At 44.1% G+C, this 15,628-nt stretch overlaps 1 protein-coding gene across 2 annotated transcripts in view; it reads right to left on the reverse strand.

The window, feature by feature from the left end:
• Positions 1–11,865, reverse strand: part of gabra1 (gamma-aminobutyric acid type A receptor subunit alpha1) — a 31,664-nt gene extending 19,799 nt beyond the window's left edge. For both annotated transcript variants that reach the window (XM_084073210.1, XM_084073209.1), the window contains exons 1-4: positions 11,848–11,865; positions 7,816–8,036; positions 3,984–4,066; positions 1,912–2,055 (exon numbers count right to left, since the gene is read on the reverse strand). In XM_084073210.1, coding sequence (XP_083929336.1) covers positions 1,912–2,055; positions 3,984–4,066; positions 7,816–8,036; positions 11,848–11,850 — 451 coding nt within the window. In that variant the 5' untranslated portion in view covers positions 11,851–11,865. The remainder of the gene's footprint in view (positions 1–1,911; positions 2,056–3,983; positions 4,067–7,815; positions 8,037–11,847) is intronic.
• Positions 11,866–15,628: the final 3,763 nt, after the last annotated feature.

Consider the following 15,628-nt stretch of genomic DNA (forward strand, 5'->3'; position numbering starts at 1 on the left):
TCAAGGACCCCCAAAATTATATGTATTTGGCCGCTGCTGACGCCCATCTCAAAATATTTTGTTCCAGGGACCCCCGAGAAGCAAAGATTTGAGTTAAAAATGTTTGCTTTGAAAGAATATATATTCAAAGAGTTGCACACATTTTCACGATTTTTCAAAAATAGCAGATCTACAAGCTCGTGCTTGTATATCTGCTATTTTTGAATAGCTAAAGTGTAAAATAATGCTTTTTAGCTCAAATCTAAAAATGACACAGATGCGTACCGGGTCTTAATGGGTTAACACCATTTCGCCGACATTCTAGGCATTGTTATCTCCTGCACCGAATTTAAAGCTCTATTAAGAAAAAATAACTATATGGATATGCTGTATGGTGGCTTATCTATCTCAGTGGCGTCCTGGCAGTGTACCTCCAGAGTGTACTTTAAATGGCGTTATTGGGCTGCGCTGTCAAAACCAAAAATAACATACAGCAGATGGGACATCTATCTGTCCCTGGTCTGGAGTGCTTTTGCCGAAGGTTTATGGTTTTTCAGGCTGCCGTTTTATTGCAACAAAGATTTATTGGTGTTGTTATGAGAGCCATTCATCAACTAACTCGATAACCAAGCCTAACCCAATTCATCAATGCATTCAGAGCCACTTATAGACAGAGAGAGAGAGAGAGAGAGAGGGGGGAGGGGACGGAGGGAGAGAGAGACAGTGGGGAAGTAGTAGTTGTAACATCAATAGAAATTAATTAGGTTGTAATAAATAGGCAGCATTTATGTTTGAGGCCAGCAAACACCCGGGAATCAATGCGCTCTTAGTTGATAGGGACGCAAAATTAATTAAATTTGCTTTGATAAATCAATCTAGGCACTGAATCAGCTTATGGAATTGCACTTGCTATGTACTGGCACTTGGGAGCATGTTGCCAATAAAAGGCCTTGTGTGTGTGTGTGTGTGTGTGTGTGTGTGTGTGTGTGTGTGTGTGTGTGTGTGTGTGTGTGTGTGCGTGTGTGTGTGCGTGCGTGCGTGCGTGCGTGCGTGCGTGCGTGCGTGCGAGCGAGCGAGCGAGCGTTTGTTTGTGTAGGGCCTTTTCAAGTATCGTATTGCTCGAGCTAACTTGAGCTAATAGCTAATGTCACCGCAAATGGGCCACCCATTTTATGCTGTCACAATTCTTTCCCCCAGTATCAATAGACCAAGAGTGCAGGAGAGGAAAAAGGACAACTGTATAGTGGCCGGTAGGGACGATGATGAATCTGGGACATGGTCGCTGGTTAGCAAAGCTGTAAGGCGCCTCTTTGACAATGCAGAAGAGACGCGATGCAGCTGTCCAAAAAGTACAGCCGGAGTAAGCCGCAGCTAGCATGACTAAATGAGCTGTTAGTGGCTTTGTGTTTGTGCAGCAGCGATATGCTGGAGGCTGTCAACTGAGCGGACGACGGCTCTATCCGACTGTCCTGCTCAGTTTTTTGGGGCTGGAAGTGCACAGGCACGCGGAAATTAGCAAGTTTGTTCAGAAAGCTACAACAAGTGTGCAGTCAGTGTGGACAATGATGTGAGCACTCTGGTCGAGAGATTAACCAATTGAGACCTGAAGCCGATTGTACAAATGTCTTCTAAATCCCAACAGTTTTATAAAAAAACGTATGTTGCTATATCAGTGGTTCTCAAACCTCAGCATAATTGTCAAGGACCCCCAAAATGATATGTATTTGGCCACGGACCCCCCATCTCAAAAATATTTGGTTCCAGGGACCCCCCAGAAGCAAAGATTTGAGTTAACAATGTCCGCTTATATATTCACAGATTTGCACACATTTTCACAATTTTTCAAATAATTGCAGATCTACAAGCTTGTAGCGCGGCACTCTGTGCCACGCAACGAGCTTGTAGATCTTATAGGTCAGAACTGGAACCTACCTGTGCTGGACTGCACCACGCCCGAATCCACATGCTGTCCCATGAGATCATACTGGTTCAGTCTGGAGCCGTCCTCGGCCACCACCACAGACTGGGCGGCACCTCTGGTCCACACATAAACGACCTCTGCGCGGGTGTAGGCATCTGACGGACGTAGAGAAACAAAGACATGATTTAGTCGTCATACAATTATTGCACTCAAGAGTTTTGTATTGCGCTGCCTTGTGGCAGACACTTTGATTTAGCCTGGCATGGCCAGACTAATATCACTGCGTAGATATTAGTGTGGAATCTCGGTGTGGAACCTGCATTTCCAAGGGGCGAATTTAAAAAATGCCTCCATACCCACCCCATATTTGCATACTGGACCCTGATTGGTCCCTCACTACTTCGGAGGGAGTGAAATCCAATCACAACTGAGCGTTGCCAGACCAAATCTGCCTAGGGCATTTTTTTTGGTTGCAATGGCAGATTCGTCTGGTTTCCAGGCTAACTTTGATTTGCTTGAGATTACAGGGAAACGACAAACTCTCAAGTCATCTCATGTCGCCTGCATCTTTTTATTTTTGTCTCCTTCCATTGTTGCATGTCATCTTATCTCGAGTCCCTTCATCTCGTCTCGTTGAATCATTCTTTTGTGTTCCCCACTCATCTCATCTCTATTTTATTTGACTCCTCCCATTTTGTTCTCATCGCATCCAATCTCGTCTCACCTCACGTCGTGGTTTGCTCAATTCTCAACTCGCCTTATGTCCTTTTGTCTTCCCATCTAAGCCAGTGGTTTTCAACCTTTTCAGTCCACGACACCCCAAATTAATCATATTTGAACTGGGGACCCCCCCACCCTGACAAGCACTTGGAATTATAAGAGTTGGGCCATTAAATTGTACTTGACTCCACAGTTAAATATTGTGAAAATAGCAGATCTACAAGCTCGCAGATCTACAAGCGTGTAGATCGGCTATTTTCACAAAGGTTGACAATTTGGCCAGTTTGTATAGTATAGTTTGATGATTACTTTTGATACAGTAATGGTCGTTATATTTTCTTCTCCTTTTTTAGGTATTATTAAAAAGGCATTAAATTGTCCTTAAATTAAATGCTTAATTTAAATGGAGTCCTGACCACTGATCTAAGCAAACCTCCTTTCATGGCCTCTGATCCCCCTCTCTCAGACCATCCCAGGCCTCATATCTACAACAGGTAGAGACCTAAAGCACCCCCAGCCACCAACAGGATGACATGACCTTAAAACAGCAAAGTCAGACATTCCTTCTCCCCGGCGACCGACCTGTCAAAACTGCAGTGTGTGGCTGTAGCACTGCAGAGGCAAGAGGATGGGTCGACTGCAGACTGCAGCAGGAGAAAAGCATCGCTGAAAGATTTACACACACCGGGGCCTGTTTAAAGTGATGGGGTTGAAAGCTCGTTCTTAATATTCACGGTGTGCTGTGTTTTTTTCACTTTTTTTTATTTATTTAAACAGAACCGAGCAGACGCATTGCTCACCCCCTGTCTGTTTTTCTTCACTTCCTTCCATTGTCTCTTTGGTGTGTCCTTCCCCCCGTACTTCTCTCTCCCTTACCCACACCCACCCACCCACCCACCCACCCACTCCTCTCTCTAATTTCTCACTAAGCTCCCTCGCTCTCTCTTCCGCGCCGTTCTGCCTTCTCAAGGATGATTTGGGTTCAGGGTAGCTGGCAGCGGTGAGCAGCTGGCGCAAACGCTCTGGAAATATGACAGAGAGAGCGCTGCCCAGGATAAACACAGGTCTGTGCACTGCACGCCTGGCGGGGTCTTACGGGGCCCCGGCGGGGCCGAACGGAGGGGGACTGGGCGGGGGGGGAGTAGGGGGCGGGGGGGGTCAGATCCTCTGGGAGAACAGCTGTTACCAGGCCTGTCAGCCCCTATCAGGGAACTGGTGCTGGGGTCGCGGGCTTCTAGTCGGTTCGGGGGTTGGCAAACAGTGTGGTCGAGGGAGGGCGCACGCGTGTGCGTGTGTGCGTGTGTGGGTGGGGTGTGGGTGGGTGGGTGTGTGTGCACGTGTGTCTGAAAGGCAGGACACTCACAGCTGCCAAACTTTAGTGGACATGCATGGGCATCCATCGGGAAGTCTTCCAGGTGCATGGGACACTCTGCCCTCACTGTCAGCCTGCGTAGAGGGAGAGAAGACAGGTTCAATATGGAGACGGATGGAGAAATCGATGCAGTGTGGCAGAACCAAGGAGGCTTACAGCACGGCAGAGGAGGAGGAGGAGGCGCGCGCGGGAGGTGGAGCTGGTGGGATGGTGGGGGGGATGGGGGGGGTTGACATAACAAGCCACTGAGACATAAAGCAACACATGGCGCCCTCTCTGCCAGCCTTCTGATTTGTGCCTCTCCACCCCCTTTTCCCGCTCGCTGGGAAAACCAGAGCGTCACGCCATCCGTGACGCCCTAATCTCTTCGACCGGGCCCTCATCTCTCTCATCTGTGACAGCAAAACAGCCGCCCCCCCCACCCCCCAACAAACCTCCCTCCTCCACTGACAGAAATGACGAAAATAAAATAAAAGAGGCTTTATAACCCGCCCCCCCCCCTGTAGCTTTTTTTGCCGTGCAGTGAATATATGGGGCTTTGCGTCATCTTAAGGCTCTTAGTATTTACGGCCCCTCCAGCCCAAGTACAGTACGAGCTCCACAGGGCCGAGGTACCACGTGCGGTCCTCTCTCAGCACCTCATCATAGTGCTGCCTACTGTCACAAAATGTCCCCGTGGTGATAAATCATGACGGGGAGAACCGTTGTACTTTACTGGGAAGCTGATAACTTTGGTCGATCGGGCACTGGAAAACATAAATAGTGTACAGGACTAAACTATACTGACAATCTGTAAAACAAAATAACAAATGACCTTTTTTTCTTTCCTTTACTTTTTTTTTTCCAGTGTTGCTTACTCCCTACGACAGACTTTATTATTCTTGACGGTAACTGAGCTTGTCATCAGAGAATATACACAACGGTCTTGGTATAAAAAATGATCAAATGATCAAAAATGGCATCAAAGGTGATCAAGAAAGAACAAGATTCTTGGGCAGGATTTCCTCTTTTGTCAACAAAAGCGCACTCAAGACTCTAGCTGGAGCCCTCATTCAATGCCATTTTAATTATGCTTGCACCTCTCGGTTCTCCAACACCTCATTGTCACTAAAAACCAAGCTTCAGACCTCCCAAAACAAACCAATTCGACTACTACTTTGCCTTAAAGGTCCAATTGTCAAAGTCCAACACACTTTGCTAGTTTGGGATGGCCCAGGGTGGAAGATAGGGTTAAGCAAATATGAATGGGATTGCTACTGTATTTAAGATACTCAACAGGACAGTGCCCTCATACCTGTCTAGCTACTTCTCCAAAGTGACACCCACAGCCACAAGGGAGCAACCACGATTTGGTACATCCCAAATTTAGAATAAACATGGGACAATTCTCATTCTATACTCTGCCACCACAATGTGGAATGCCCTGACATCCTCCATTAAAGATTGTGAATCACTGGTTTATTTCACAACTGGCCTGGAAAAAACATCTATCAGGAGACAGTGATGTTGCTAGGTTTTCAATGTAATGGGTCCTGGGATGCAAGGGTGGTCTTTTAGATGGGTCCCAGGGACATTTTATGGGTCCCCAATTACACGTCCCCCCCCTATCGTTTTCTTTGATCTCCAATCTCCATATCTTCTATGCGTGTGTGACTGTGTACATTATATCCTGATGCAGTGGATCTCAACCTTTTCAGGCAGCGACCCCCCAAAATAATCATATTTTAACTGGGGACCCCCCACCCTGAGGAATTAGGAGTTGAGGCACTTAATTTAGTTTTATTCAGTTCCACAGATACATATTGTGAAAATAGCAGATCTAGATCAGTGCGACCCGTTCCTGCTTTTCAAGACCGATACCGATATATATACATATATTAAAAAATCATAAATATATTTTTTCAAATGTATATGATTCTGTAGTATTAGCACACCTTATGGTAAGAAATACTAGTAGTGGGCAACAGGTGGATTTAACATACCTTTGACCAATAGAATACATTTAATCATAGAACCTTTTAATCATTATTATTATTTTATTTTGTATTATTTATGAATGTAGAATTTATTTTTACTATTTATTGTGTAGACTGAAAACACTGGCTTACAGTGGAAGTATTGGCAAATAAAGAAATAGGAATTCAAGAAATAATGAAGACAAATACTGACAATGCCTATGAACATTGGCTTGCAGTTATTGCACATAGTCAACATGCAATAATACTATTAGGCTTGTCATTGAGAAAGGAAAATAAAGTTGTCTTTTTGAGGAGAAGTGGAACCTTATAAGTCACTTTAAGTTTAGCATGAGGGAGAGGGTCTACCCTCTTCAGGGAATTAATTGTTATGATATCTCTAAGCTACAGAAAACATCCAGTTGCCTATTAAACATACACAAGACACAGACGATAGACAACCGGTTACTTACAGCTGCCATTAGTGCTTTTGTTTGCCTTTGTGGTCAAATCAGGGTCAAATGCATAGGATCAACGAGCCATCGTTAACCTGCTAATGTTACACAGCTGATTGGCAACATGCGTTAATCCACCACTCTGATCTCCAAGCAAGTGGGAGAACACTCTAAAATCGGGGATTTTACTTTGGCTGGTCAATTTAAGATGACAACAGCAACAAAGATTAGTAGTAGACCTGTATGTATGATGATCAGTTATTATTCCAGACAGTGGTCTATCCAAGACGTTTTAACACGTTTAAGAGCAGGTCCTCATGCCGTCTCTCTCTCTCTCTCTCTGTGTGTAGCGTAGACTAACAGCGAGGGGCTGTGCTGCTGCTTCTGCCACACAACGCCGTTTAACCGAGTTATACTTCTCCAGTACAACGGTGTCTAAACGGAGAGTTATACTTCTCCACCAACGGTGCCTAACCGAGAGAGTCCATGTAGATCACAGCTGACAAATATTATATATTATCGGAGCTAATCGGAGCTGCGTCCCATGGACGCACTAGAGTTGTCATGAATGCGTCCTTTCGCAATATGGTGCGTCAGCGACGCAGGACGCAGGCCTACGAGCATCTCTGGGAGACCACAAGGGGAGGATTTTAATTCCCATATAAATGAGGTGTTATTCACTGCCGCCGTTTTTCCGTTTTTCCTTTCCTCCTTCTCCTTTGTACATATAGTTATTTGTAGATGACATGTATTTATATGTTAATATGCTATGTTAATTAATTAAATACATAGGACCACAATAGAAACAAGTCCCCAGGACTTTTTTTTGTGTGTTTTCATATCTGACTAATAACGTATTCAATCAATACAAATACAAAAATGAGCCCTTCTCCCTCCCACTTGTAATTTTAACCTAGCAAAATGTGGAGCATATATCAGTGGTTCTCAAAATGTACAAGCTGCGACCCCGCAAAAGAATCATATTTGAACCGGGGACCCCCCGACCCTGACGATCACTTGGAATTGTAGGAGTTGAGGCATTACATTTAGTTTGATTCAGTTCCCACATATACATTGTGAAAATACCAGACCTACAAGCTTCTTCTAAGCTTGTTGTAGATCGGCTATTTTCAAAATGTTTGCCCTTTTCTTATATTATTTGACAATTTGGTCAATGTTTGACCAGTTTCTATAGTATAGCTTGTTGATTACTTTTGATGCAGTAATGGTCTTTTTTCCATTTCATTTTTTTTATGTATTAAAAAGGTCTTAAAAGTCCTTAAATTGACACTTTTCTGTCATCTGGGACCCCCCCAAAATCATGTGGGGACCCCCCCCACTGGGGGTCCCGACCCACAGGTTGAGAACCACTGGGATAGAAGCTAGAACAAAAGCCCCAATCGTCCAGCGTACCTCATGGTGTAGAGCAGCGTGCCTTCCTCTGTGATGCGTAGCAGCTTGTTGGGCATGGTCATGTTGTGGGCCACGGACTTCTTGCCGTTGTGGAAGAAGGTGTCGGGCGTCCAGATCTTGCTGGCCATCAGGTTGTTGAGACGCAGCACCGCCATGGGCCCCTTAAACTTTAGCCTCTCGTCCTTCCAGCTCTGTCTGAAGAACACATCGATGGTGTACTCCTGTTGGACACCAAGGGGAAGGTGGGCGGCGGAGAGAGAACAAAACAGACAGAGAGAATAGTGAGACACTATATAGGGTGTGTGAGAGGCAAAAGGTAACGGCAGGTGTCAGAACTTCCCATCCCTTGGCAGCTGGTTATCTGCCATAGTCAGCCTCGGTGAGAATGCTGAGTAAAGCCGGATGTATACTTCATCGTACGACTGAGGATGGTATAATGATGGGCTGATGTGTTTTTTTTTTTTTGCCTTTTCTTTTGTTTCCTATGGTGCAATATGGTTGTGGTCTGCTGGCCACAATTATGGAGGTGGAAGGATGATTGTTGTTACACTTATACTTATACTACTATTATTATCTGGATCTTGTGACCATGTCTATGTCTGTGTCTTGTTTATGTATGTTTACTGTGTTTTAGAGCTTTTATTATCTGCTGTAACATAAATTGCCCAGTTTGGGACACATTAATAAACTTGACCTTGAATCACGTGACTCAAAACGAGCTCAAATCGCGCCGCGTTTTGAGGTACTATAGATCGTCTCTTTTCAGTGCGCGACACCATCATACGATGGAGTATAACTTCAGCAAAAGGGAGAGAGGGAGTGAGAGGCGAAAGGCAAAGCCAGATGTCAGAACTTCCATCCTTTGCAGTTGGGTGTGAGAGGCAAGAGGCAAAGCCAGATGTCAGAACTCCCATCCTTTGCAGCTGGGTGTGAGAGGCAAGAGGCAAAGCCAGATGTCAGAACCCCTCGCAGCTGGTAATCTGCCAGAGTTAGCCTCGCGAGAATGCTGAGTAATGCAACCTCCCCTTCTAACTTATATCCTATGTTGTTTTTCTCTCTTGTCACTCTGGCTTCCATATGGTAGCGATGGCCTAGTTTCCATGCTGGTTACTGTCTACTCACATTAGAGGCTTTAAAGGTACGGCTTTTCCAACGCAATGGAGGCTGTGAGCGCCTGTGCCGTTGTGTGTGGGGGGGGGGGGGACACTTTACTATTAGAGCGTGGTGATTTTCTATTTATATGTTTCATAGTCAAATGGCTAATTGTGGTTTTCGTGTATTTATTCCCCTAGATACAATTACACAGTTCTTCTGTAAACAGCCGAATGCCACAAATGATCATTGTGGCTTTTTTAAAATTGTACGTATGAATCAGAGCTCAGTGATCTGTACACAAAAGCAAATCCTCAAGCTTAATTTATACTCCATTGCACGATGGCGTTGCTTGGAGAAAATAACTTTGGCTAACAACGTGTCACAACTCAATGCGTTGTTAGCTTGAAAGTCGGTGTTCGCTTGAAACCTAGTTCTTCGCCAAAAAAAGTAGGGGGGACATTTCTTTTTGAAGCCCACTAATGATCATGGTGGAGAGCAGATCTTAATGGTTCCACACCACTGCCTGAGCAATGAGAGACAGAGAAAATTACAGTGCGGTCTGTTATTTTGTTTTGTTGTATTTTTTTCCCCCTTTCGTTTCCTATCCACATGAGATAATTAGTGTGAACTGAAACAGAGCTTCAAGGTAGGCCTTATAGAAGAACTGGAATGAGAGTCAGAATTACCTAGTTAGAGAGAGCTCTCTCTCCCTCTTGGCTTAACGCAGCGGCAGAATTCTTCCAGGCCCCTATGCCAGCTGATGCAATTAACTGAGATTATGTCAGCATAGTCCAAATGCTTCGACTGAGAGAAATGGGAGTCTCTCCTTCTTCTCTTAAGGTGGAGTGGCAGAGAAGCAATCACACTTTAGATAAGTGGGTTTCTTACGTACGCCGTGTGAAGATTAGTGGATTGATTCAGGACACATCTGTGAATGTGCCACAGTCAGGCAATATTTAAACAGGGCAATCAATTTGACCATTGTCAATAGCCTTTCTTATTTTGATATGCTATCATTTATCTTCCCAATGATATGTGATGATATGACTCCCTCGTGGCATGGCACTGATAAAATGAATTTAAACGTCAAGAAGTCCTTCTCTGTGTCAGTTCGGACGGGTCCGGGGAGTTCTCCAACAAACAAAGAGCATACAGGGGTTCATATACGCCTCACTCACACAAGAAGCTTTGCGTCCATCTGGGATCCTCAATCACATTGATTACAGGCCGACCTTTACCTAACCTAGGTCATACAAACATTCCATGCAATAAGCCGTGTATCCTGAACTGAACCGTGTCCCATCAATGTGCTTTTTACTACCCTAGTGCATGTAGAGATAGATCATCCGGCAGGAACCAGCTAACTCTATTTTTCCGCTTTCGCATTTTTTTTCCATAAATCAGGGCCATTGAACACCCTTTACATCTGTGTGTTGATTAAAACAATATTGAACAAATGAAAAGCATTAAAAAGCGCTTCTGACAAAACCAGTTAACTCCATTGGATCCTCAAACTTTCTGCTAAAACCAGCCAAGTCCACCAAAGGGGGGTGGAGTTAGCGGGTTTAGCTGACTCCAGGCTCCACCCCCTTTTGACCTCCAACCTCATTGTTAGCTTGGAGGTCCATAGAACATATTCACACGGCGGCCATATTGGAATTTAACATTGAAAGTGCCGCCACCCGGGGTGGCTAGTTTCATTGACTTCATAGAAACATGGCCGCCATGTGAATATGGTCTATTCAGCTGTTCTTATCAATGATGAACAAAACCTCCTAACTCCACTTTTTTTGTCATTTCCTGAAAAATGAACATTTTGGAGTTAGTTGGTTGCTGCCGGACAGCAGAGATATATAAAGTTTGCATACTAACAATACGCTCTTCTCACTTAAATGAGCATTGTTAGTTTTTGCATTTGACTCATATATCAGTGATGACTGACAGCATGATTACGCCTTATCGTGTCATATCACGGAAGCCGTAGACCAAAGCACTACTGTACTGTATATCTGGCCTGAAATTAAATACCTGTCCAACTCTGGGGAGAAACGGGAGGAAACCGTTTTGATTCCCACAACAGCCGTTGTGCCCCGTTGCCTTTGAGCAAGACTCTCAACCCCAACCTTCTCACTTATTGTGAACTGTTCGTTATCAGGAGTCGTCAATGACTGCAATAAATATCTATCTAATCATAAGTACTGGTGTTTAAATTAGATGAATCTGGGTCTCACAGCTGACCTGGTTATTTTGGTGACTTGAAAGGTCACGTTGACCTTTCAAGACATAAAAATGACTTATAGGCCAGCGATGATGAAATACAAGTGAAAAACAGCTATTTAGATAGTTCTGACATATTGCTTCTTCAAAAGTGTTGGGTCCTCCCAAAATAACCTGTTTAATAATGTGAGCTCGGCATGACGGACACACAGCTGAAACAATAGCCGTATATCACAATTTGTAATTACAATGTACAATTTTGGCATTTAGCAGTACGCTCTTAACCAGAGCGACTTACAATAAGAAAAGTAAACACTCTCTCTAAAATGCACTGCCTAAAAGATCCCAAAGCCACTATATACACAAACACCAGTCAACACGGCACGGGGTTCACGGTCGGCGATAAATATCGACATCCGCATTAAAAGTCACGTGTGACCGCGTTCACGACCTGCGAATGGCATTTATAGGCAGGGATTACCGGGCTATGGGGGCGACACAAAAAATAAATAAAGATAAAAAGGCAACAGCCATTCATCGCTCCTGACATTTTTATTTACACGTGCAAAATTCATGGCATGAGTAATCAAATTAATAAACATTTTGTCCGTTTAGCAAACACCACAGAGCCCAGAGAGGGTTTAGGAGAGGAGGAGGGGGAGAGAAGGAGGAGGGGGAGGTGGGGGGGGAGTGCCATTTAAAACGAAGGCGAAGGCTTACCATGTCGTGGTCTGAGACGGGCCCGATGCTCGTCACGAAAATGTCAGTCTTGACTTCGGTTACACGCTCTGTTGAAGCAGGAAATTGGGAGAGTGAGTGTCCATCAGTGCGTCTCATTAGCACTTTAACTACCTGTTAATCCAAGACCACCTGGCTAAAAGCCCCGGGTCTATTCACACTGTTCACACGTTATTGTAATGAAAATGATGCACGTGTGGGGGACACGCACGTACGCACGCGCACGCGTGCGCACACACACACGCACAAACACACAGCTGCACGCTAAAATAAACAATCTATTGCCTCTGTCAGAAGTCAATATCTCTCTCATCAGTGATTGTCAGTCCCAGTATCCAACACACCGCCCGATCTCTTAATAAAATCACATTATTATACACTTTATTGCATCTGAAGACGGTGCACCTATCAATAGCCTCAACCACTGTAACGGTGTCTTTCACAGGTCTCTCTAAGAAATGTATCAGACAGCCGCATTGAGGCTCAAGTCCTTACGAATACCAAGAAAGCGGACTACCATATCAATCCAGCTCTCAGCTCTTTGGACTGGCTCCTTGTCTGTGAAAGTCATGATTTCAAAATACTACTGTTGGTGTATAAAGTAAAGCATTGCATGGTTTAGGGCCAAACCACATTTTTGTTCTTTCTGCTACTTTATAGCTATCCCAGACCTCTCCGGTCTTCTGGGGGCAGGTGTGCTTTATGGCCCCCAGAGTCAATTTCAGTTTTTCATGCACCATATATCTGGAACAAACTCCCAGAAAACTGCTGGTCTGCTACAACAGTTATTTTAAATCAAAGCTGAAGATTCTTCTGTGTTGTTGCCTTTTACTGACGTTTTAAAAAAACAACTATTTCTTATTCTTCTGTTGAATTTTAAATGTTCATTTCTAATCTCTGACCTCTTTAATAACAATTTTTAACTGTATCCAACTGTCATTTTATAATGTGTTTCTTAATGCTCTTAATTATTTGTGCAAAGCACTTCAAATTGCTGTGATGTTGAAATGTGCTTGCCTTACTTAATGCAGATTCCCCCAATCTATTCATGCAGTACTCATTCAGTGTGTGGGGAGTGGTTGTCTTTGGGATTTTTTAGGCTGAAATGTAGCAGTTTGATTCATGAATGATTCCCATCCATAATTCAGTCCGTAATTCCTTTCCGTCTCGGCTGCCCACCTGCAGGAGCTGTGCTGAAGCCTCCCCCCGTCCCACTGCAAAATCGTCATTAATTTAACTCATTTTTACACTTGAATTAACTCTCATCTTTACACTTAAATTTACACTCATTTGCATCTGTTTGTGTCTGTTTGATGCCTGCTGTGTCCTTCACACACCGATACTACTCTCTCTCTCTCTCTCTCTCTCTCTCCCTCCATTTTTCCCTCAGTTTCTCTCTTACGTGCCCCCCCCCCTCTCTTTGTCTCTGTCTCTCTCTATCTCTCGCTACTCCCCATACTCAACACACTCTCTCTCTTCCTCCGTCTTTGTGTCTCTTCCTCATAATGGACCGCCATGTAATTGAGTGCGACACAGTAGGACACACCACACAATACAGCACAATGACATTTACTGTGTTATATTACAGAGCTGGTTCTATGGAGAATATCCACCCTATTCACGCTCCCATAAATGAGCCATCATGAGGATGAACTCATTCACTTTCCAATGGTGGCATATAAATACACATATCTCTCTGTTATTTAGTCGCATGAGTATGAATATTATGCAAAGTGATGCACTTTACAGAGGGAGTCTGTACAGGCAAGTGAGGCAACTACTGTGCTTTGAGCGAGTTTCCGGGTGTTTTTTAACCACACAAGCGTCCATATTCTGGGGGCACGCGTTTGGCAAAAAAAGCAGATCCACAAGGTCACAACGTGTTGCATTTGCGATGCGTTGTGACCTTGTGAGTGTTAACTGTTCATTTATCCATTTGCGACTCCAAAAGTGTACCAATGTAACCAAATGGACAGTTACGGGTTCATTTGGTAAAATTTGAACGCTAAAATGACACTATTTATTTATTGAATTGACTTGACTTACCTCCGAGTCCTGGCCGGAGGCGGTTGTCGTACCCATCCAGAAGACTGTCTAAGATTTTGGTGAACACGGTTGTGTTATCTTTCTGTTCATCTGTCATGCCGTTCTGACTGGAGCTGGCAAAGCAAGGAGCACAACCTCCATCAAATTCAAAGTGCTAAAGACATGTACATGAACACATACTAACATATAATCCAAACTCGACATCTCCGGGTGTAAGGTCGACCTTGCAGGCTTGCACACACACACACCACACCAGAGCTAATACAAACTCCAAATAACTACCGTGTGACATTAACCCATTAAGACCTGAGGCCGATTCTAAAAATGTCTTCTGAATCCTAACAGTTTTCTGTTGCTACATTGGTGGTGCTCAAAACTTTTTCATGTCAAGGACCCCCCACATTTTATGTATTTGGCTGCGGACCCCATCTCAAAATATTTTGTTCCAGAGACCCCCAGAAGCAAAGATTTGAGTTTAAAATGTTCGCTATAAAAGTATACATATTCAAGGATTTGCAAAAATGTCCACGATTTAAAAAAAAAATAGCAGATCTACAAGCTCATAGCGCTATGAAAATGTAGATCTGCTATTTTTGATTAGCCAAATAAATCTAAAATGGCTTTCCCAGTTTTAATGGGTTAACAGGATGTCTACATTTGAATGTAGTGGACGTGGCGTAAAGCATGTACGGTATTGGCGATGAATGAATGCTGTTCCCTGTGAAATGTTCAAGTGGATGATGGCGACAGATGTGTTGCCGCTGTACCACAGTGCGCTGCATGTGAATAACAGGATTTGGATCTCCTATTGCGATGAGAAAATTGCCGAGTGCTGGATGTGCGGAAGGGGACGGATGCGGGAGCGTCCTGCTGGGCAAGCTCCTTTTGATCATCGACCAATCAGCTGCCACACACATGCACCCACATACGCGCGCACAAATGATAGCAGACGGAGGGAGAAGCAGAAATTGCGATGCATTATTTAGGCCATAATGTTGTCTTTTAAACAGCGGAGAGGCCTCATTGAGCGTGCTCTTTGAACACCATGAAACTAAACGCTTAGAGCGATGCCAAAACGCTCACAATCAGTAATTGTGTGGGCATGGTTTGTCCCTTTCCACTCATACATATTTCAACAAACTCATCATCAGCAATACTGATTTCAATCACTGTTTGAATTTATATCTGGCCCCCAACAGGATATATTATCGTATATTATCATGGTGAGTTTGTGTGTTTCTATGTGTGAGCGATTGCGGCCACAATTGTGCGCACGCGTGTGTTATGCTTGCGTAATACATTCGCTCACGTGTGTTTGTTGCGTGCGTGTGCTGGAGCAAACACATTTGCGCCTATGCTTGTGTGTGCATTTGTACTTTGAATGATCTCTCACATAATTAATTGTACGCCCCAGGCAATCATATAACCTCCACTTCTTTTTAATTCTGACGATGTCTGAGGTTCGCTGGTTTGATTGCATGCTAAATAAATAAACACTGGTGAATGTTTGGAAACCAGCTCTGCTCGTAAAAGGGTGCCAAGGGGGCGGAGGTCATTAACCACTGTAGCTAAAATAGCCGGACTACAATCTCACAGAACGTTGCGATGTGACGATCGTCGTGCGCTTTAGGTCAGCTTTTTTTTGGACATTTTTGGAAGAATTTTAGACAATCTTCGCCTGTATATGACAAGAATATAGGTACGTCAGCTTGAAAGT

Source organism: Gymnoscopelus microlampas, assembly GCF_963454915.1.
Source record: "Gymnoscopelus microlampas genome assembly, chromosome: 12".
NCBI lineage: Eukaryota > Metazoa > Chordata > Actinopteri > Myctophiformes > Myctophidae > Gymnoscopelus > Gymnoscopelus microlampas.